The 24,635-nt window shown below is 37.7% G+C and overlaps 1 protein-coding gene across 7 annotated transcripts in view; it reads right to left on the minus strand.

Annotated features, from left to right (window-relative positions):
* Nucleotides 1-5,850: 5,850 nt before the first annotated feature.
* cenpe (centromere protein E) overlaps nt 5,851-24,635 on the minus strand; it is a 55,295-nt gene continuing 36,510 nt past the window's right edge. For 2 of the 7 annotated variants that reach the window (XM_036144657.1, XM_036144652.1), the window contains 13 exons: nt 24,369-24,563; nt 24,061-24,270; nt 18,702-18,908; nt 18,367-18,570; nt 15,522-15,725; nt 11,971-12,147; nt 11,777-11,877; nt 10,675-10,769; nt 10,162-10,297; nt 7,765-7,865; nt 7,609-7,686; nt 7,206-7,238; nt 5,851-6,016 (listed from right to left, as the gene is read on the minus strand). In XM_036144657.1, the coding sequence (XP_036000550.1) occupies nt 5,931-6,016; nt 7,206-7,238; nt 7,609-7,686; nt 7,765-7,865; nt 10,162-10,297; nt 10,675-10,769; nt 11,777-11,877; nt 11,971-12,147; nt 15,522-15,725; nt 18,367-18,570; nt 18,702-18,908; nt 24,061-24,270; nt 24,369-24,563 (1,827 nt within the window). In that variant the 3' untranslated portion in view covers nt 5,851-5,930. The remainder of the gene's footprint in view (nt 6,017-7,205; nt 7,239-7,608; nt 7,687-7,764; nt 7,866-10,161; nt 10,298-10,674; nt 10,770-11,776; nt 11,878-11,970; nt 12,148-15,521; nt 15,726-18,366; nt 18,571-18,701; nt 18,909-24,060; nt 24,271-24,368; nt 24,564-24,635) is intronic. The other 5 variants (XM_036144653.1, XM_036144656.1, XM_036144655.1 and 2 more) reach the window with 5 other exon arrangements.

Consider the following 24,635-nt stretch of genomic DNA (forward strand, 5'->3'; position numbering starts at 1 on the left):
CACCCTGCAGAGAGGAGGAGGAGAAAGCAGCACCCAAACAGCACAGATCTTCACATAGCTAAGTGGAAATGACATCCATAGAGAATCTGTGCCAAGGCTTGAAAACTAATATTCATAGATGCCCTCTGTCCAATCTGACTGAGGCTGAACTATTTTACAAATGAGCATGATTTCAGTCTGCAGATGTCCAAAGCTGTAAAACATGTCAAGACCATGCATCCTTTTCCTTTCACTTCACGAGCATGTGCTGCTTTGTGCTGGTTTACAGCAATAAAACCCCATTAAAATACATTGTGGTTGAAATGTGCCAAAATTTGAAAAGGTTTAAGGGTTATGAAATGTCTTCCCAGGCGGTGTATCTTAAGTTAGACATTCTTTGGTCTGTTTAGGATGAATGGACTGGGCTCCTTGTGCAGTCAGAGGCTGCCTGGTGAGAATATAAAGTCAACATTGACATGGTTAAAACCAGAGGTCACTGATCTGTAAGCAGACAGCTACACTCTGACTTGGCAAGTTGGATTATTCAGGATTCATTATGGAACCACTACAGAGCTCTCAGTCAGTTCAAAAACATCAGGCCCAAATATTCAAGAAGGTAAAAGTTAACTTATGGCTTTCTCAGGAGAATATTTGTGTGTGAACAATTGTGCATCTTCCAGTGTGCACAAAGATTATGCAGCCACACAAAAAATGTACATTTTTCCAACATGTTGGTTTAGTCCAGGCAAAGAAAGAGGCCCATAATTAAGTGTGCCTTTCTTTCTTACCATGTTTCTTGCAGTCCTATTTATAACAAAGCATTTGATAATTCTGTAATCACGCTCCAGTATCTTGGCAATTTTAGGAACACTGATCCCTCTGAAAGACCTTGCATCATTTTTGACTTTCAGAGTCAGTTAAATCTCTTTTGTGCCTGGTTATAGCCTGAGCAATAGAAACCAGCTAATATATATGCACTCTGTCACATAAGGTGTTGATCACCTTAGGGCATAAATCCAGAGGTGGTGGTAACTAATTACATTTACTCAATCACTTAAAAAAAAATCACTTATTGGATTAGTTTTACTGCACTATACATTTTAGTTAATTTTTTTTAAAGCATGTTAATATAAGTAATATGAAAATATTTGCTTGAGAAAAAGATGGACAGCCCTCTAGTCTCCCCTCCATGAGCCCAATATGTTTTTGAGTAGTGAATAAAGGTACCCAAGCTACAGGTGATACTTTAACAAGGTCATGGGTTGAAGAATGGAAAAACGATTGGCAACGGGAATGGTGAAAAAAAAAAAAAAACAACTTGCAAAAATATGTTTTTTTTAAACTGTTGTAGACAACAAATAGCAAAACATCATTTCACATGCAGTTTTTCCACTAAGGAAACAGTAAACAATGAACAAATGAAAAATGTTAAACACAAAAGTAACAAAGACATGAGATTTGATCCCATGTTCAGCCTGTGACGTCTGTCCTAATTCAAAAATGATTTACTATGAACAGCAGTGTTAGTCTGTTAATCTAAAATAATTTGCAGAATTTCTGCAGACTTCGATGAGCTTTGGTTTTATTGACCTCCCTATGAATCTTCCCCAGAAAAGCTAAACTTTTCATGATCACATTGTTCAGTTTCCTCTGGAAAGTCTGACATTTATGATGTTTTTAGGGGTTTTCATCAAACAAAACAGGACAAAAATAAGTATTATTCTAAGAGAACTCTATAGGATGAGTCCTACTTTTGTATTACACTGCCCGTTATTGCATTTTACTCATAGCACTTTAGTTAATTTCAATCCCACTTTAAAGCTATTGCCTGTTAATTTTCCTCCTTGATAGGTAAAAGTTATCTTGTGAGGAAGTATATCCATCATTGTAGATACAAGATTAGTTTAATTTTTTTCAGGATTTAAAACTCTCCTCGTACTTATAGCAATGGTTTTCAAAACTTTAATATTGAGAATTTATTTTGGAAATAAAGAGAAATACAATGACAAATCCCTTATTGTTGGTCATTTCCATGTGGGGGCACCACACATTTGTGCTCAGGGCCCCCAAACAACTAGCACCGCTCCTGTTCTTACCGAGGCGTTTGTGCAGCAGCAGATCTCCGTTTTCTTGTGCAGTGAAGGACTGTTCAGAGTTAACTCTGCTACAGTTCAGGTCCTCTTTGAGCCCTGCTGCAGCCAGCTGAACATCACAGTCGTGAACGATTTCCTCTGCTTTTCCTCAAGCGTTGTGCGCCACAGCAATGGGTTTCTTAGGAGGTAATTTTTTCTTTGAAATAACAAATAGGCTACAAGCTGTAAACTGTGGAGAGGTCATGTGGGGTGGGAATGCAGGTAGAAGTCCCAGTAATCACCGCATGTAGAAAAGAAGTCCTGGTATGCTGTGGGGTAAACTCTAGAAGTGCCGGTGCTGCATACCGATCCATATCGTCTCACTTAAAGCACTGGCAGTAACGCTGCTCTTGAGGGCAAATTTTGGCTACTCTACCCACATCTGCTTAAATCCAATAAGCATTCAAGTTTACACAGCATGGAATTGGAATATAAGCACCAGAATCATTGCCAGATCTGGAGGGTCAAAATCATTTAAATAAAACCTGTCTAACTGTAATGTGTCAAAGAAACTGGACAGACTGGTGAGCGTAGAGGAGCCTGGCAGTGGTGACCTGGCTGCTCACAGCAAGCGGTGACGTTCAGGTGGGCTGAAACTGGAATCCACCAGGACATAGTGGACATCCATAACTTGTGGCAAGGGGGATTTTTCTCACTCCCTCGATGTTGCTTACAGGCTTTGTACAAAGAACAGATATGTTGTATTAAATTATGGCCCTGCCTTGTTTAATATTTTGGGTCAAGTGGCTGTTGTGAGGAGTTGGTGGAGGTAAATCCAGCTGATTAGAGATGAATCTCGCTTTAAGTCTGACTGTACACTCCCTTCCCAAACTAAACTGTCAGAGGGAGATCAGGGAGGAGCTGACAGTCATCTTCTCCAAGTTTGATGATTGATATTTAATTCTTTAAATTTGAGATACTTAAATTGCACTATAAATGTTCATTATCATCAAGGTTACTTTTTTTTAAATGGTCACCATCGTTTTTACCTCTAACTTCATTGCTCAGAACTTCATCTTTCTTTTACAGCCACTCTCAAACTGCCAGTAGCACATGCAGTTTACTCATTTAAATGGGGTGGACCGAGTTGATCACCCGCCACACGCCTACCTCTTGCACATAGTTTATCTTTTTTTGCCCACAAAATGTAGCACTCCTTATTTGGAATGTTTGAAGATCAGATTTATGTGGATAATTATTTAGGCATTAAGGAGAGGTGCGGGAGGATGATTTTGGAATGGGCTAGTCGAAATCTGGACATCAAACTGATTCAAATACTAGAAACATCCTTAAAAGCCCTAAGGATTAGGATTAATTTAGCTAAAATGGCAACACCTTACAGATAACAGAAAAATGAACCGAATATGACAAGACCTCTTAGTACATAATAAAATACAGAAAAATTGCAGAAACACAAATACAAAAAAATCCCCCAAACCCAAATAATTACGGTTTGTAACACAGTGATATAATTTATTCATTGATTTGCTTAACGGCAGTCAATGGTGCCCAGGGTGGAACGGCCTGTTATTAGATTTGGGGGCAATTACTCCTTCATGTTTGGCCATGTTGATTTGGACAGCTTTTTCTTTAACTTAATATATACAAACATAATTTGAAAACTGAATTTTCTATTTTTTATGTATTCACAACTAATATTAAAGGTCAGAACAAAACTTTAATAAAAAAAGAGAAATCTGAAAGGTGTAAACACTTTTGAACAGCTCACGACTTATAAAAAAAACCTACCTAAATGATACCTACTTGTTTTCCATGATATTTTAATGCACAACTGTCCTCCATCCAGACAAATTGTACTTGAAGTTGAAAGATAAAGTTGTTGGAGAGACCTTGCAGAAGGCTCATACTGACGTAAATTACTGAAACAACACAGCAGCCAATACTGAATCACAACAATAAAGAGGATTTCTGTGTGCTTGCCAATATGACAGAAATGACCATGAAGTGGTAGAAATAACTAATGCCCCTGAGTGGCTCTCAAGAGACTATAAACAAATATCCAGCAGACAAGGCCTTGCAACTTTGATTATAGGATACTGATTGCAGATGTCACTTTTTTTCTGCCTGTTGCAGCTTCCATTTGCTCGCCATATGGCACTACAAAGCCCCTCATTTAAGATATGACTGCCCCTGAAACCATGCAATTCTAACCACTTACCCTTCCTGATGAAAGAAAAAGAAAACTAATATTCAGAAAACAATCCACTGAAAGCCTGCATGCAACCTTAGCTCTAATGCAGTTTAACAGAAACAAATACCAGGTGTCCATCAAAAACTCTGAAGCTGTGATCAAAGGGACTGAGAAGGAACATTGGACACAAAGCAAATCAAGGTATAAACAGGCACGAGTTTGTCTCTGAGAAAAAAAAAAAAACATTTCAGACAACGCAAAATAGTTTACTAGATGGTCTACCATCTAATTATAATTTATTAATGAGATATGATGGAATGCTAATAAAGTTTTTTTTATTTCCTGCTTTAGAGTAACTTAACTAGGCAGTGTCGTTGTCAACTGTTACAGATGCAAAACTTAACTCAGACTCAGCCATACTTTAATGATCCCAGGGGGAAATTACTTTTGTTACATGCTCCAGAACACACACATTGTTATATATATATATTTACAACATTCCACACAAGGTATTACCATATCACAATAGTCATATTACTTCCTTTGGGAATCCCATTGAAGTGATGGTGACTTGTGCAAGAACAGTGCAGAGAATGCATAAATGACAGTTACAGAGGGGGGGTGTTAGGATAACTGAGGGAGGAGTTGTAGAGATTGATGGCCACAGGCAGGAATGATTTCCTGTGGCGCTCTGTGGTGCATCTAGGTAAGAGGAGTCTCCTGCTAAAAGAGCTCATCTGCTGGGTCAGTGTGTCATGGAGAGAATGTGAGACATTGTCTAAGATGGACTGAAGCCTGGACTGCATCCTCCTCTCTGCCACGGTCGTCAGAGTTTCCAGCTCCTCCCCCACAACATCCCCCGCCCTCCTGATCACTTTGTTCAGTCTGTTGTTGTCGGCAGCCCACAGCCCACTGCCCCAGCATGTGACAGCAAAGGGGATCTTGTGTGACAGTTCCACAGAAAAGTAGTGTACAGTTGTGAGATAGAAATTTCAGTTTGACAAATAGAAATCTGAAAAATGTGTGGAGTGCATTTCTACTGTGCCCTTTTCACTGATACCCCTAATGCCCCTTTTCCATGGGCTTTATTTAAGCCACACAGCTCCACTCCACTTGGCCTCACTCCACTCTACTTGGAACCTGTTGTGTTTCCATTGATCCAGTAAGGGCTGGGGGGGACAGGACGGACACCAGGTGTCATATGCCATGTGTTGTGTTTCATAATGTTAGATATTATCTGAGACTACAGATTGTTGGAGCTGCTGAAAGCAGTTACTGAGAAATAACCAGAGCTCTCAACTCACGCAATGACCGTGACACACGCATTTCCCTGACTTCACATGCACACACATGGCATTTCTCATGCATAAAAAATAAGTCATATAAGTCTATATGTCATCCGGAATGCCAACTTGCCAAGCACAGATCAGTGTAGTTGGAACATAGGAATAATAATCGATACATCGATGTAGCAGACGATTCGTTACACACACACACAGACTAATTATTTTTTGCTTTTTATAAAAGTTTCTTTGCTTTTTAGTAGAACGTTTCTTTGCCTTGAGGTAACAAACTGACAGCAATGTGAAATACATTTATTTATTACAAATTGTTAAACCATTAAAAAGAGTTTTCAGTTCACTTAAAACATTACAAATTACACAGGGTTACTGAGACTTGCAGTAATCCTGTTCTTTTGGAGAGCCTTGCAAAATGTCACATGTGTCTGGTTCCACTTCTGCATCTGTAAAGGCTGAGACAAAAAAAAAAAAAACATTTACCAGACAGAACCATGCGCATCATTGAAGGTTTATAAAGCTAATTTGATCCAACTTCTTTGCCGTTGCCTAATAATTTCATACAATTATAATAATAGTAGTCTAGATTTCTCTATATTTTCAGAACAGTTTGTTGTGTTTTATAATATAATCAAAAACCCATTTCGATAAATAAATTGAAAGACTGAAACTGATAGGCTCCAAGTGCTCAAATTTGATGATTAAGACTCATAGCCAAGGAAAACCCAAAATTCAGTTTCTCAGAAAATCTGACTATCTATAACAAAAGTTTTTTTTTTTTTATACAGGAATATCAGCCAACTGAAAAGTACTATAAAGCAGAAAGGAGGAGCAAGCAACAAGCAGATGACATCCCATATAATCAGACTGAAAACTTCTCACTGAACCTGAAGCCCTTGAATTCTGTACCGCCCCAGTCTTACTCCAGAATCTGCGATGTTCATTTCCAAAAGGAAAATTGCTAAATGTACTTTTCTCTGAAATAAAGACTTTTGAATGCAGTAAGCCATTATACTTAAAACTATTTGAGATAAAGACTAATATATTACTCTCTAATAAAGATATGAACAATGTTATCTGAATTAAATTACTAAAATAAATGGACTTTTGGATGAATTTTTAATTTATCAAGATGTTCTGAAGTGTTTCCACACAAGAGTCAATGAATATATATTGACAGAAACAAACTAAGTGCACCGACTTCAGACAGCCCCCACCCCCCCTTTCTCTCAACCTTATTTATTTTCTTTCAGCCTACTTTCAAATAAGGCCCACCGGTGCCACAACAAGGAAAAAAACAAATTGAAAATAATAGTGAATGTTTGTGAATCAACATCCTATTCCCAACCTAATGCCCCCCCCCCCCCCTTTTTCTCTGCTTCCAGCTACTGGAATGAAAATAAATAAATATTGAAGAAAAAAATACCAAAAGTTCAAATTGAACAGGACACAAAATGACAGATATTAACTATTAGAAAAGAAAAACAGATGATTTTATGTCTGTGGATGTGTCTCAAACCAAAGTTACCTTTGAGATTAATATTCAGTGTAAATTAACTATTTGATGAACTGTTTAAGTCCCAGCACCGCTCACAGAAAGTGACAAAAAGTGACTGCCCCACAAAACATTTCTATATGCTTTACCTTCATCACTTGGGGCAGGAACATGGGAGCTTTCTGACAAAACAAACAGCCCAGGTATATGTAAGGGGATTTGTTCAATCTCTACACTGCAAAAAGGGAACTAAAAGTAAGTGCAATTTTCTTGAAATTAGTATATTTTTCTTTGATTTAAGCAGGTAAATAAGACTATTTGCCAATGGAATAAGATTTTTGCACTTAAAATAAAAACAATTCATCTCCATCATCTTATTTCAAGTGCAGGATGTCTAATTATCTTATTTTAGGGGTAAAAATACTCATTCCATTGGCAAATAGTCTTATTTAGCTGTTCAAATCAAGGAAAAATGTACTAATTTCAAGAAAATTGCACTTAATTTAGTTCCCTTTTTGCAGTGTACTGTAAAGCACCACAGACCACACCCACCTGGTTTGATTCCAAGGTCAGAGTTATCGAAGAAGTGTCTGGGTCGGTTTCTGGACAACGTCTCTGAGCTGTCACCTGCTACAAAAAGAAATTATTTTTTTAAGTCAAGTGAAGAACAAGTTAGAATCAAAGTTGTAGGAAGGCCTCTGTTCTTACATTGGGATGATTGTTTGTCCAGCTCAGCTTTGCTCTTCCCTTTGAGACTGATGGCTCTGCTCTTCCACTTATTAGTCTCTGCTTGCTGGCTGGAAACCAGGCTGAAGGGAGAAAAGGTACTAGAGGTCAGAAATTACAGGCCTGACTTTTCCCAGCACTACACCCCAACAGCAGCTTTTCAGTATTTTTTCTGGTCCAGTTCAGATAGAGACCACTGCATGCAAGAAGGGTTTGAGTGAAATAAGTTTTACTGAAAATAAAACCAACTTATTTTAAAGTACAAATGGCTCCCAAATCGACTTTTTTTCAAATAAGCTGTATACATGGATGCCTTATGGTGTGCGTTTACCTGTCCCGGTCATTATGTTGACAATTTGGTAAACATTTGTTGGAATATATTTATTAATAAGGGACAATGCATATTAATGGACATGTACATGCAAATATGCCAGATTATAGCCTATGGCTAATTTCCATCTGTAGTCCCTTCAGCAGGTTGAGTCAACATAAAGTAATAAAATAAATAAAACAGTAATAACAATTAGAACAGGGTCCCAGTTTAAGAAAGCTGGGTAATTTCTGGGGTAAATTCCTGCATACCCTGGCTTTTCCGTTTCAAAAAACTCAGAAGCGTTGACCCTGAGTTGAACAAATTACTCTGGGAAATAACTTTGCTCGGTAGCAGGGTAGTTAGGGCTAACTCAAGAGTTTTTCCTCCTTTTTAGCTGAGATCTGAGAAGGACGTGTCGGAAAAGGCGTGTTCTTTTCTGGAGGAGCCTGTATACTGGAGCGCAAATACTCCACAGAAATCTCTGTTAGGAGAGACTGATCAAACCACAATTAAATGTCTTTTCATTTCTGGATTAATATATTACATTATATTGCGTTACAGTTTTTTTTACCGCCATCAATGATTTATCTCAATATTCTCAGCGCGCATATCGCTTCAACAGAAGCAGGTTTTTGAAAAATTTACTTATGAAACAGGCCTGGACGAAAATTATGTTACCCATAATATTTTGTTGCAGAACCTTTTGAGACAATCCCTGCAATCAAATGATTCATGTCTTCATGAATCATGTCTATGAGACTTCTGCACCTCTCAGCGGGTATTTTGGCCCACTCCTCATGAGCATAATGCCCCAGTTGTCTCAGGTTTGAAGAGTGCCTTTTCCAGGCGGCATGGTTCCTTCCACAGATGCTCAATAGAATTTAGGTCAGGGCTCATAGAAGGCCACTTCAGAATAGTCCAATGTTTCCTCTTAGCCATTCTTGGGTGTTTTAAGCTGTGTGTTTTGTGTCATTTTCCTGTTACAAGACCCATGACCTGCGACTGAGACCAAGCTTTCTGACACTGGGCAGCACATTTCTCTCTAGAATTCTCTGAGCGTCTTGAGATCTCATTGCACCTTGCAGAGATTCGAGACACCCAGTGGCAGATGAAACAAAGCAGGCCCAGAACATAACAGAGCCTCCTCCATGTTTCACAGTAGGGACAGTGTTCTTTTCTTGATATACGTCATTTTCCCATCTGTGAATATAGAGCTGATGTGCCTTGGCAAAAAGTTACATTTTTGTGTCGTCTGTCCACAGGACATTCTCCCAGAAGCTTTGTGGCTTATCCACATGAAGTTTGGCAAATTCCAATCTGGCTTTTTTATGATTTCTTTTCAACAATGGTGTCCTCCTTGGTCGTCTCTCATTAGGTCGACATTGGCTCAAACAACTACGGATGGTGTGATCTGACCCTGATGTTCCTTGAGCTTGAAGTTCACCTTTAAACTCTTTAGAAGTTTTCCTGGGCTCTTTTGTTACCATTCGTATTATCCGTCTCTTTGATTTGTCATCAATTTTCCTCCTGTGGCCACATCTAGGGAGGTTGGCTACAGTCCCATGGATCTTAAAATTTTGACTAATATGTGCAACTGTAGTCACAGGAATACCAAGCTGCTTGGAGATGGTTTTATAGTGGTTACCTTTAACATTTGTCTATAATTTTCTTTCTAATCTCCTGAGAAAACTCTTTCCTTCTCCTCTGGTCCATGTTGAGTGTGGTACACACCATGTCACCAAACATGAGTAAATTTTTTAAACCAGTCTTTTGAAGCATGGTCGAAAAGTAATGTCTAACTTTCATTTGTACATTTTTATAGAATTTTTATTTATTACTACTACTTTATTTATTATTACTACTACTTTTGTCAGATTCAAGTTATTTCTGTGACCATTGTGTGTTGTTCTTTCATTAAATGAGGGGTACAAACAATTTTGTCCACATGTATATGTTATTTTGTATAAAGACGAATTGCAGTGCATGAACCAAATGTAAACCAACTACAATACTTTTCTTTTACAATAAAAACAGGAAGTACAGAATCTCAAACAGGATCATGTTACCTTTCTAGCTCTGTGATTCTTAGCTGAAGCTGTGTAACTTCTTCTTCCAGCTTGGTCTTGTCCAACAGGATGCTGCTCTGGATCACCATACGTCTGGGGTTGGTTAGTCGAGCATGAAGTTCCTTACCTGTGAGAGCTAAAGATAGAGAAAAAAAATAAACTACATCGACAGTTTCTTCATGTTGTCAGTTTAATATTTATTCATTTCTGACCCTTTCCAAAATCAGCACCTGGATATGCTACGTAAGAGTTTTATTTATTGTTTATGTTTTTAATCTATTTTTGGAAATCCCTACATTACAGCAATTACAACATTAAAGAGGAAAACCCTTAGCATGATCAAAATATCAGTCAATTAAAGGTTTTCAGGTAGAAAGAACAGGTAGAAATCAAAAGGCAGTTTCTAACGGAGAAACAAGACAGAAAATTTAGCTACGTAAAAAATAAATAAATAAATAAAACAAAATACCTTAAGTTGCATGACTAAAGACAGGTCCGAGACCGGTGACTTACATGCCTCCCCGGACTGCTGCTGTGATCTCAGTTCCTGCTTTAACTTTCTCAGTGACTCTTCCTTTACACTCAACACCATCTTCATCCTCTGTATCCTGAAAGAACAAGAACTTAGCATAGTAAAGACAAAAAAAATTCCCCAGGTGCAAGCAGCCCTTAGTAGCAATCACATCTAGGTGTTGTGATGGCCAATTGAGGACGTTGAGCAGAAACAGGTCCACCCCTTTAGGGCCCTAAGGGGTAGACCTGTTTCTGTTGAATTTGCATGTTATCTAAGCCATCAAGTATAAAGCTTAATGCTTCACATTACTCCAGACTTTTTGAATTGAGAAAGTTTCCTGGATAGGAAGCGAAACGTCTTCAAACTACGGAAAACAAGTCCAGTTGCTTTGTTTTTTACTCTTTTTGGAATGATAATGACCTGGTCGACTGAGAATCTTCACCAGCGTCTCCTGTGGAACCAACTACCACTTTTCATCCGTCAAGCACCCCGTTTACTTTTAAGATTAGGCTTAAAACTTTCCTTTTTGATTAATTTATAGTTAGAGTGGCTTAGGTTACCCTGAGCTATCTCTGTAGTAATGCTGCTATAGGCTTAGGCTACTGGAGGACATCAGGGTCTATTTTTCTCACTCTGTAACAACCTGAAATCCTTAAGGGAAACTGTGAAGATTATTCTGATTTTTAACACACTAAAGCACAAACTGATGTTGCACGATAAAACACAGTATCTGCTAAAACCTGCCTTGAGTGTATATAATCAAAAGCACCCTCACTGTCCCAGTTTATGAAGAACCACTTTGGAAAGGCCAAAGAACATTGTTTGGCTCTGGAGCTTCAGGTTGCAGACCCCTAGTTTAGGGGATAGCTGCTAGAAATTTATTATGCACATTTTCACATTTATATATGAAACTGGTTTGGACTTCTATGGTATAGGGGTAGTTTTTATTCATTTTGCTACACTTTTGTAATTTTCTTTAAACATTTATTTTGAATGTAAAACTAGCTTTTCTCTGCCTTTAATGCAAGTTGATGCGAGTAAAAACTGGTGTTGCAAGGACCAAGAATTGACAAAATTGAGGATAAATCCATGGGCTCTTACTCTTCCTGGTGTTCATCAGTTAATGAGGCAAGCTTAACCTCCATTTCAAAGAGCTTCCTCTGGAGGATCGCCAGCTCAGCTGCACTGGGTGATGACTTCTTCTACACAAGAAAGAACAAAAATATTTATCAAAGACAACCTAAAGCTAACAAAGTTATGTTTACCAATGTTCCACAGATAAATTTCAGCCATACTTCAAACTCTTCCAGTTTGACCTTCAAGGTTTGGATTGTGCTCTCCTTCTCTTTCGCAACCACCCAAGCGTCCTGCAATTCAGTCTGTAAGAGCTGAATGGCCCGTTTGTTGTTGGATTCAGTCTCTTTGGCCGCATTAATTGCCTCCTCTAGGTGTCCAATTTTTTCACGCAGAGCCTGAAAAAGAATACAATTAAAAATACTTAATCCTAAACGGAAATGAAATGCTGGTGTAAGTCAGTGGTTTCTTTAGCGAGTTGTTTTAGATGGTGAAGGCTGCAGGCAGGATTGATCTCCTGCAGTGGTCTGTCTTACAACGAAACTGGAGAAGCCTCTGACTAAAGGCACTCTGTTGTTGTACAACAGTCTGATATAGAGGATGCTTAGGGTTGTCCATAATGTTCTTCATTTTATGAAGAATACTTCTTTGCAAAGTCATCTCTAGAGGTTCTAGAAGGGACCCCAGAACAGAGCAGGCATTCTTTTTAAGCTTGTTGGACTTCTTTAGGTTGGTTGAGACTCCCATCTTCCTAAATGTGTACCGCACAGTCCAGAAAAGGCAACAAGGGGCAGGAGCAGTTTTCTTTTTCAGGGCCAGCCCGGGTTCCTCCGGCCCTGCTCAACAGCAAGGTCAAACCGAGTGGACTGTAGTGGAGATTTAAGTAAACACAGCTTTTCAGTGATTGCCCGAGGGACTAGGAGAATGGATGCTGTAATGCAGTGAATTGATGAGGACTAGACATTTAAAAAAATAAATAAAAATAGACACATTATTATGTTACAAAATTATATTAGGAGAGCCCTGCATATTATTGAACACAAAATCAGCTCAATTATTCTCAGCCTTGATGTGGAAAACATTTATGATTCAGTGTGCTGGGACTTTATTTGGCAATGAAAATGTTTGTGTTTTGTACAGACATTTTAAAGTGTAGCCCTTTACTCATATCCTACCGCCAAAATCAAAATTATTGGTAGTCGTTCCGATCCTATAACCATGGAACATGGCTGTAGGCAAGGATGTCGTGCAAGTCTGTACCTTTTCAATGTGTTTATCGAACCCCCAGGAAGCAACAATAAAGGGCATTCAAATAGGTATGGAGGAATATAAAGTTTGCCTTTAAGCTGGCGATGTTCTAGTCACAATCATGGATCCTGTTTCAGGCAGCATTAGCAGCATATTAGGTCCCCAGATAAGTTACGGTTACCACCTAATAAACCTAACTACGGTGTTTAAACCTAATGCTGGTTTTCGTTTCACTCTGCCATCATTCGAGTGTTAGTACAGAATTAATAGCGAACATTAATGTTGATTTAATGGTGTTTGTGTAACTTTAGGAATAACCCATCAAGCTAATGACCGGTCGTCTACTGCAGCGCCCTCTCGCGTCCAGAGTTACAGATTTGAGTCTGAATTATTTCCTTGAGAAATAATCACATTACCACATTTTTCAGACTATGAGCTGCACTTAAAATCCTTAAATTTTTTTCAAAAATGAATGGTGCGCTTTATAATCCTGTGCGCCTTATATATGATTACCGTTGTGCTTACTGACCAATTTTAAGTGGTATAATGCGCTCGAAATCTGTTAAAATGAGGAAGTATGACTTTGGTTAGCAATGAAGCCGTTCTGCTCAATGGATATTTGGAGCATTACGGTACACTGTGTCACTACCTGATTGGACCCCAGAGCAGTCCATAAGACTGCCTGACTGTAATTTCGAAACTAGAAGCGCATGAGTGTTTTTACCACCAAGATATTTCGATATCCTGCAGTTGAAATAAGATGGAGCTGAGTTGTTTTTGAGTGCAAAAATCTTATTCCATTGGCAAGTAGTCTTATTTACCTGCTCAAATTGAGGAGAAATACACTAATTTACAAGAAAATTGTACTTCTTTTTAGTTCCCTTTGTGCAGTGTGGAGTGATATAACACACTTGGAAAAAATATTAGTGCACATTATAATCCGGTGCGATTTATGTGTGGACATAGACACACAGACAAGGTCATTTACAGAGCGTGTTATAATCCGGTGCGCCTTATGGTCCGAAAAATACGGTAATAAAATTCAAGTTTCCTAAAGATTATTGATTTTTATTGAGCAAATCATTCTTAAAAATATTTCCTCAAATATTGTTTTATATAACTCAGATTTGCATTGTAAATGGGTTGAAACACATACCAAATGTTGTTCTAAATTAAGTGATTATTACATAGCTGCCCAATTGACATCTTTGGTTTGTTGGTGCAAACCATCTTATGATGCAAAATGGACAAACATTGAAATGAGTGTGTCCGACACAATTCAGCCCAGACTTAGCTACACGGCATTGTCGTTCAAAACAATGTTTTTGGATTATCTTCCAGATGAACTAACCACAGATGATGCTTACCTCCCGAAAATCCTCCCAATATCTGCTAAATAGGCTGCAACAAAAACTGACTTAGCAAAAACCTTCCCACTACAACAAATTTTACCTCCATAGTGGAAAACATGCGGTTATTGGAATGTATGACTTTTACTCTTTGACTGCAGGGGGAATTGGGAAAGAGGCGTTGAAATGGTTGGACTTTATAAAAAGTGACACTGAATATTACATATTACAAATGTAGTGTCTGTGACGCAAACATATGAGCGCAGCAGCTCTGTCAGGAAGGAAAACTAGTCCAATTTCACCAGCGTGTTCCGCGTCCATCCAACTATCTAACAAACAAAGGAAAGGAGCTGGGATTTGTTTCTATTTTAAAAGGAGCATAGCTTAAGTTCCAGGATTTTTGTAGACGCCTGCCTCCTCTGGCGACAAGGTAAAATGACACCAGTGTTATACATGCGCATAGGAGAAGAGGAAAAGCACCTGCTGCTGTACAGGTCTTTTGTTTTATGTCTCATACACCATCAATGTAGAAGACATTACGCCTTCAAAATGTTCTGCATCATGTTGTGGCCACTAACTTTAAAACATTTACACAAGAATGATGAGTGGGGATAAAAACAAGAAGGGGTGAGTCCCATCTCGGAGCTCAGGAATGCGACACGAGAATAAAGCGTTTGGAACACGCTTTGAAAAGCATGAGAAAATGTAGGATGACGCCTCGCCTGCTAGACTCCACTAACTCAGACAGGTGGTGAGTCGTCCTGCACCGCCAGTCTGAGCTCCGCCATGGGTTCCAGGAATCCAGTCTCCAATTACCTGGGTCCCATCTTCTGAACTCCCCAGGTTCCTGCCTGCAGCCGCATCAAGGTCGTCTAGGATGATTTGCATTGTCCAAATGACCTAACGGCCGCCCTCCTTATCTCTGTCTTATCGGAACGACCTCACGGCTGCAATCCTCAACCCCCCCCCCCCCCCCCCCCCCCTTTTTTTGGCTTTTTCGTTCGTGTAGGAACCAGAAAATGAACACAACTTTTTAATTTGAAAACTACTACTCTTATTGAACCAGTCGCTCCAGTAAGGGAATACAGCTAGAAGAAATGTGCACTATAAAGAGGAATATGACACATCTGTTGGCATTAGTTGTTAGTATTTGATGTGAATGAAATAAAACAAACCATTTGGTTATTTTCCTCAAGTTGTGCTTGGAGTTTCTTCTTCTCCTCTGTCAGCTCTTTCACCACCATGTCCAGTTGATTTCTCTCTTCATTGATAGCCATCAGGTCGCATTGCAGCTTCTCCAGCTTTTCTGCAGAGGACTCCTTCTCAGCGAGCAGCTGGTCTTTTTCTGCTAGCACACTCTGAAGCTCTTCAGGTAGACCCTTTATCAAAGTGTGAAAACAATTCCTCCTTAGCTTTAAGTATGCAACGTTAAACCATTAAAAACATTATTACTTTCTTTCAAAATCAACAGAACGAGTACAGAAACATTTTGCAGTTTGGATGTAGAATTTATATTTGGATTACTACTATTTCTACCATCCAAGATAGATTATGTTTTGTGTATTTTTCTGATGTAATCTGTGTGTGTATTTGGTTATGTTTACCATCCCATGTTGCTGATTTCCCTTTCTTTCAAAATGTCTATAAATTAGGGCTATCAGTTTTAACGCGTTATTAACGAGTTAACTTTGTTAGACCATAATGTCAAAAAATTTTTTGCCGTGCGTTAATAGCGTTAATGTTTTATTCCCTGCAGCGTTCTCCAGACTTTTTTTTCTTCCCCTTGGTGCCTTCCGTAGTTCCAAGAATTCTAGAGACTGTAGCAAAACAGACCCGTGCTCACTGTTGCCAAGTCCGCCAATTTCAGACTACTTTGGGCTTTTTTTTCTAAACTCGCTTGTAATTTTCACGAGTGGCGGGTTTCAGTTCTTTTGGGCTTGTTTCTGAAAGTTAAGTCGCTTATTTGGCCTCTAAAATAAGTGGCGCTGCCGCACTAAAGACACAGTGAGTATAACCAGCTGAAATATCCCTCCACCTCATTACGCACTGGAGCGCATCCTGACATAGGAGCCGAGGGAGTAAAGGCAGAGAGAGCAACTCTGCTCGTATTTTCTGCAGTTTCCGGTTGTAATAACTGTTGATAACTGCTGAAAGTAGATTAGGCGGTGCAGATCATTTTGAGCTGAGATTGGTTCTGAAGCTGAGTTTTTACACGCTGATAACATTGCAGAAACTCAACCCATAAACTTTACTTTAATGCTTGTTAATTTGTTTTCTTTATATTTGACAAACTAAGGCTGAATGACATTGCCAAACGAAGTACCTGGAGTTACAGCGTCAGCATATGAAGCTGCGCTAAACAGTTCTCTTTCAAGGGTATTAAGCTCCTGGCCCCGTTGCAAGCAAAGTGTAAGATACTGGAATGACCTGGAAATTTTAAACCCTTTTCCAGGCTTTAAACTGTATGAATGTGGATATAAACAGCATGCAAAAATATAAGAAGAAATTATTGTTGTTGGTGTGAAAGCTCAGGATTACCGTATGTGTGTGTGTGAGAGTGATAAAAATAATAAAACTTGTGACTTTATTAAAATGTAAAATTAGTATTACTTTATATGTAAATGCTTAATACCATGTCTATATTTTTTTTCACGCGGCAACAAAAAATATTTCGGCATAAAATATTTATTTATTTACACATTTGTTTACACATGGTGTAAACATCAGGCGTTATGATTAGTGATTTAGCCATTATTGGCCAGAGTTTAACATTTTATGGCACCAGGATGTTTTCATTCCAATTCTGAAAAGTGCTTGAAAATAAAAAAATAAAATATTTTTTGTACAAGCATGTTTTTTTACTAGTGTCATTTATTGCAAAACTGCATTTTAAAATGCCTAAATAGGCTTTTACACTTTCAGAAATAAAAAGATAAGATATGCGATTAATTTGCAATTAATCTTGAGTTAACTATTGAAATTATGCAATTAATAGCGATTTAATTTTTTTTAATCATTTGACAGCACTACTATAAATAGAAACGTACAAAAAATTAACAAACAAAAGAAAACTCACAATTGCTTCGCCAAGGCTGCTCTGATGAACCCAATCACCATTCAGCCCAAGGAGTAAGCTACTCTTCAGTAACACAAAACAACCATATTTGGACTATTTAAAACCTGCCTTTTAAAAAACATTTGTGTGTACATACTGATATGAACATTTTGTTTTATTAAATCTTATTTTATTTCCAGTAATGTTGATGTATTTCCTCTTAATGTTTGTACACTGTGAGAGTGTGAAGCTGAAGTCATATTCCTCCTTTTCGCACACTTGGCCATTATACCCAATTCTGAAAAGCTATGTTTTCATAGAAAAACTTCTAGTTATATGTAAATCTGGCAACTAAAAAGTCCCTTTGAAAATATTAGAAAATGAACAGAGTATTTAGGTACGCTTTTTATAATCTGTCGGAGTAAAATATTTCCGTTGAGGTTTGAGCTGTCTACAAGATGTAGTTTTCAACCATGACCCCATGTAAGGTGGACTAATACTCCTCAAAATCCCCCAAATCCCATTTTGTGTTTAAAAAAAAACAAAACAAAAACTTTACTAATCAAATTGTTTTTTAATAGAATGTGCAATCTGTGTAAAAAACCCCAATTCAAGTCAGAGCGGTCTACATATGTCTGATTTTGAACGTGAAGATATCAGAGGTTGTCTCTCGTTAGTAAATGCAGCGGAATAGCCCGGAAGTGCTGAAATATGGAAGCTTTGAATTGATAGCCAAATTTGCCTCACCTTGTGGGTTTACTTTAAATCTAAGAACGGACTCAGCTGTGCCATATTACTAACTTGTACCTGGACAAATATAGATTTTAAATTTTCATCCCATTATGTGCAAAGCTCGAAAAAGCCAAAATGGCAGACAGAACTTGGCCAGAGAAATAGATTTTTATGAGGCAGTAACAGACACGAGTATTTAAGGTCTATAAATAAATATATAAATGCAGACTTACTTTAAGGCCTCTTTCTGCTTGTTGAAGCTGAAGAACAAGCTGCTTGTAGTCCATGAGTAAGGACAACTCTGTTTTTAGAGGAGTTCCCTCCAGGGCCTGCAGCAGAGTTGCATTTTTTCCTTTCTCTTCTTTAAGTTGAGAATCTCTCTGTGCATCCAGCTGCTTTAGTTCATCAAAAATCTTATTTTGCTCTTCCGTGATGGACTACCAAAGCCATACATAGAGGAAAGAAGCCAGAAATAGAAAACAAAACACGACACTTTGAAGCTCAGTTATACATTCGCTCTCACTATGATTCTAGGAAAACCTTGTAAAAGCACACTCGTAAAACATACCTGTAAAGACATCTTTCCCTTTTGGACTACTGAACGTCTGCGTTCAGCTTCTTGACTGAGGACAGGCTCCAACCCAGTGAAAACAGGCTGGATGATGGCAGCCTGAAGAGCCTCCTTGAATTTTACCCTCTCAAGGATTTCAGCTTTCCACAGCGTGAGATATGATGTCAGGTTTGCCCAAAGTTTCTCCAAAATTTTCTCCATTTTCTACAACAATAAAAAGATGTTGAACTTTGATGAACCTGTAATGTTTAATCCAAGAACTGCATGCAGTCAAAATCTACACACCAAGTGAGATGTTGATTAGCAATCAGACTGCAGCTATTACCATTTTGACAATTTTTTAAAAGCAACAAGCAGAAAGAACAAGCTACTGCTCACACCGATGGGGGGAAATAATAAGGTTTCACAGGAAATGTTTGCATGCAAAACAACTGATCTGTTGTCTTCTCTGTGGCGCGTGGTTATTTATTCCCATTGTGCACAATTTTGAGAAAACATTTACTATAAACTGACTGCATAAAGGTGCTTGCTTAGATATTGCTTCAATTTCCTCAGCCAGAATTTTAGTTTGTGAAATGCAATGCCTGTATAAAAGTTTTAGTAGGCCCTGTCTATCCAAAAGGCCCTGCAACCCCCATCCTTGCCTCCAGTGTGTTAAGATGAATTGTTAGTATAGGAGGTGTAGAGATCAACCGATACATTGTTTTTTAAGGCCGATACCGATTATTTTCACATCAGGCAAACAGATACCAGATATGTGGGGCCTATTTTTTTGGGCTGATTCTTGAAGCTGACATTGTTTTTTTCTTCTTCTATTTACATAAGAAAAATGACACAATGTTAATAAATGTTACACAAGTACCAATTTAAACCAAAAAAAGAAACTAATAAAAAAGGAGCATAGTTCCAAAGTTTTTGCGAAGGTTTTCCCCCTCTGACCAGATGTCAAAATGATACCAGTGTTGTGCATGGGAGAAGAGGAAAAGCATCTGCTGCTGCAAATGCACAGCTCTTTTGTTTAGAGGTGTCATGTCTTCTGAGATAAAACGGCTCTAAATATTCAAGTTAGGCTGTGTTCTCTCACAAATGTATCAATTACGACAGATATTCAACAAATTAGCCAGGTGAGCGAGAGCGCACTGTGTCACAGAGAACACGACCCTGATCACTCTCTCATGAACCGACTAATGAAGCCTGTAGGCATGTCCAGAGTGTGGCCCGGGGCCATTTGTGGCCTCTGTACTGATTTTGGGTGAGCAAAACCTCTTTTTAAATTTTGGATATAAATGATTTACACGTTCTTTTCCAACAAAAAAAATCTGATTAATTTATTTAAAATCATCATATTTTGTAGAGCAGGTAAAAAAAAGATTGGTTAAAAAAAACAAATACATTTTTTGGCCCTTGAGTTAATTTGACTTAATTTAATTTGACAATTTTGGCCCATATACTGAAAGGTTTGAACAACCCTGCTATAAAGGCAACTGCAGTAAAAGGAGGAAACTTCATTTTACATGTCAGGCATGTATGAGAAAGAAAAAAAAAACTAACTTGCGCAAAGCTCCTTTAAAAAAAACAAAAAAAAAACATTAACATTTAAAATAAATATAGCAAAAAAAATAAACAGTTAATTGTTTGTGTACTTCAAGTGGCAAGGCATTTCTAATGTAAATTACCTTCCTAATATTTGTAAACAGCAATATAATAATTTTTTTAAAGAAATATGAACATCTTAATCTTGGTGTTTTTTACTCCAGGTCATCAATGCAAATTGCAATTCCTGGGATCATCTGTATGATTTATCTATTAAGCCTATCTTTTTCTACTTAACAACATTACCATGTTTTATTATCGGCCAGCTGGAGATCAGACATGGGTTTTTAGACAGTGGGAAAGGTTTATACCAACTTTAAGCGACTCGACCACCATTTAAAAACTATGTGTACTCGCGAGTATCAGTGAGTTAAAGTGAAAACCCCGCACCGCTTGGCTGCTCCGTTCCCAGAAAGAAACAGAGCTGTTCCTTCCAGTTCACAGTGACAGAGGCAGACATTTAAAAAATGCAATTAAATTTGAAAACTTGTTGTTGGCAATCAGTGTTAAAACATTACCAGCCGCTCTCAGCCAGGGAGGTCGCGGCAATGTATGCGCGTCAAATGACGTCAAGGCATGGCAGCTGACTGCGCTAACAGATCAGCCAATGCATGCACCTATCGGGTGATGCGATACCAGACAAAAACTCAAATATCGGCCAAAAATATCGGCCGGCTGATATATCGGTCGACCTTTAAGCAGGTGTGCTTTGTAATACCCTAATAAAATTGTGAAAAACAAAACCAAAACACTGACCCTTGTTCATTGCCTGTTTGTATGTGTGCTCTTAGCCCGAGTGGCCATAAAGGAATGTTACCATGGTAACATGTGGTGACAAAGATTCTTTCAATCTGTTGTTGCCCAACAGCCTGATGAAGAGGATGCTCAGGGCAAATACTATTTCACTTTCAAAATGAGAAACAGTTTTCCAAAAAGTCTTTGGTCTAAGGGCATGGGGACACATAACACCCCGACCTGGAATGTTTCCTCTAGAAATACTATAATAATTTTAGGACAAATTGTACATTTCCTAATGGCCAAACCTACCAAACAAAGCCCTTTTGCAAGAAAGTTAAAATACAACCTAAAGAAAAATGCCACAATCGTCAATACATCATGTGTTGGTGGGGCCTTAAGGACTTTTTGTGTAGGATGGGGCATGGCCAGAAGACAGACAGGCTCGGAACAGGCTGGCTTTCTCCATAGATTTTTTTTTTTTTAAACAGAACTTTATTGAGAGTTTTGGAAAGACAAACAATTTAGAAAACATTGTTCAATTGTCCAGTTTACTGGAAAGCAGATTTAGGAAACCAATAAAAATAAAAAACAACACCTAGAGGTGTTGTTTGTTTTTATGTAGGTTTATGTAGGTTGTTTATGTAGGTTACAATGATTATATAATTAGATTATTTTGGTTGATTTATTATTATCTTTTTCACGTTTTCCAATGGTGTTCCAATATGTTTCAAGATCTGTTATCCTAAAGTTATAAAAGGATATGTTTTTTTTTTCAAATCATTTTGTGTTGATAATACATTGCTAAAATTATATATTTTTCAATGGCTGTTAAATTTGGATTAGTGATGATTAGAAGTCTTTCTGTCAGAAAGATATATTTTTATATTTTTTGGGAAATGGTTTCACCTTCACATCCACATCCTCAATGGTTTCACCTTCACATCCACAGAATGTACAATTGTTACAGTAGGAAGAAACATGCATATATTTGCTTTTGAAGGGTAATACTGATGTGCAAATTTGAACAGAACATCTTTGACTTTGTTAGTAATTATATACTGATAAGGTAGCAGGAAGATCAAGTTCCAGTTTCTTGTCCATGAGAGTCCACCGGTTTTTACATACTCTGGTAGAGACCGGAACAAGCTGGTTTCTGATAAAAGCATTGTTGCATCTCTTATCTGTAATTTAGAGAACCAAGTGATACAGGTAGAGAGGTAACTATTGGTATGCTCTGTGCTAAAGAGACAATACTGATGGGAATAGATTTGATCAGCATGTCAAACTCTTCGAGAAGTATCAATACCATATTTACTCTTCATAGGAGTAAAAATTATCATTTGCATTCATCAGAGTATTTACTATATTAAGAGTATTTATAAACCAGTTCTGTAGAAAAAGTGTTTTATTTTTATGTACCACATACATATTGTTCCAGAGAATACAGCTGGTGAGGTGAAATGTTATGTCTATAGATTAGATTCCAACACAACAAAGTTTGTTAATGCAAATTGGCAAATTTTACAGGGAATTTAACCTATTGAGAAAGGACAAAGTTGAGACCGCCTACAGTAACAAATAGATTTGGGATAATGTTCCGCATGCTGTTTGGGCATTTAAGGAATCTTTCAATCCAGTTAATTTTTTTAACTTGATTGAGTGAACACTCAGACCACCTTCAGGTAAGAGGTTTGAGAGAACAGATCTTTTTACTTTATTAGGCCTGTTCTTCCTTATGAATTTGAAAATAATCTTATCAAGTTGGGAGCAAGTGGATTTGGGGACATCTTAACAGGTGAAAACATGCTGCTCTTGATGTCCCTTCTGCTTTGCTCAACAGAACTCTGCCATATATGGATAGATCTATGGCAGACCAACAACTGAACTTAGATGTAATGGTTTTGATCATTGGAAGAATGCTTAAATCTGTGTTTTCTTTGGGATTTTTGCATATTTTTATACCAAGATAAGTAAAAATGTTTTCGAGTGGGATATTACATATTTCAGAATCATTGCTGTCTTTTAGTGCTAGAATTTCACATTTTCTAATGTTTAATACAAGTCCTGATTTTTTTTATAGATCTTTTCTATTGTATCTAGAGCTAGAGGAACTTGTTCATCACTTTGCAAAAATAAAAAGTAATATCGTCTGCTAATTGCGATATTTTGATTTATTTGTCAAAAACTCGAATGCTAGTAAAATTAGATCGTAATATTAAATGGTTCAATATTTGGGCAACTAGTAAGAAGACATAAGGGGAGGCTGGGCAACATTGGCGCACCCCTTTTTCTGCATTAAATCTCTGAGATCAATTTATTAGAGTTATTTTTATAAACTGTTTTTATTTCTTTGATAAAGAAGTTGCCAAGGTTTAAGAAGGATAAGGTGTCAAAACTGAATTTATAGCTACTTTTGTCAAATACCTTGTGGAAATCTAGAAAAAGAATAATTGGCTCTCCAGAGAGTAAGTGTCTGTAATAAACCAGATCTAAAACTAACCTAATATTTGAAATATGGCATCAACTATGAAGCCATTATGAGATTCATGAATCTCATAATGGCTCAGAATCATTTATTCTGTTTCAGACATTTTGCTAGCAAAGCTGGCAAGATTTTATAATCATTGTTCAATAATGTAAAACCTCGCCAATTGTCGATAGTTAAAGTATCTTCGTTTGGTTTTTGGAAGTAAAGGTTACTAGGCCTTGTTGCATTGACTGAAGAAACTCTTCATTACTTAAGGCTTCGTTAAACAAGCTTTTTAAAGAAGCATTTTCTCTGATCCATGAGGTTTCAAAGTCATTGCATTTCTATTTCCTACTGTTTAATGGTGGAGCTATTTGAGATCTTTTTTTTAAATGAAAAGTACTTTACAAATAAAGTTTTATATCATAATTACTATTATCGTCTTTGTCATTGCTGCTTGCAGTTCTAGTTTCATTTGCACCTACATTTTAACTTTAGAAATAAGCCTAAATTGATTGTTCAGGACCACCTTTAAAAGCATCGAGGAGCAATTGTTACCTGTTGGTACAGCAGGCGTTTGTCCAGAAGCTCAGTTAGTCTCTCATTCCACAGTGAGTGGAAATCCTCATAGTTGACAGAATATTTTGGAGCATCATGTCTGGATAGTAGCAAGTCCTGCAGCCGCCTCTCCTCAAAAATGGCCAAATCTTTATTTATCACCAGCTCAAACACTTTCACATAGCCATGTGAATGCGCTTTGAGTTGTCCCTAAAGATAAAAACAAACAAACAGGAATTTTGAGTTTCTAATGGATTAGCCATTTCTAGATTTCTTTTAAAAGGAAGCAGAATGGGGAGAGTATGTACAAGAATTCTTATGAGAGTCTGCGAAGTGTGCAATCCCAGCCCACAAACGTCACCATAGGTATCCACCACAGATTTTGGAAAACTGGCCAAGGAAATGTGCTTCAAGGAACACTGCACTCTTAGAACCTCCTCTAGGGTTTCGGAGTCATACTTTGAACACGTCGCTGTAAACTCGTGGAATTTTCCAAAGGCCTCCTAAGAAAACATGAATTTTGAAGGTTTTAAAAAAACAAACAAACACATTTATAAAAAAATATTGTCTTTCAG

This window comes from Fundulus heteroclitus, chromosome 12 (assembly GCF_011125445.2).
Source record: "Fundulus heteroclitus isolate FHET01 chromosome 12, MU-UCD_Fhet_4.1, whole genome shotgun sequence".
In the NCBI taxonomy this organism is placed as follows: domain Eukaryota; kingdom Metazoa; phylum Chordata; class Actinopteri; order Cyprinodontiformes; family Fundulidae; genus Fundulus; species Fundulus heteroclitus.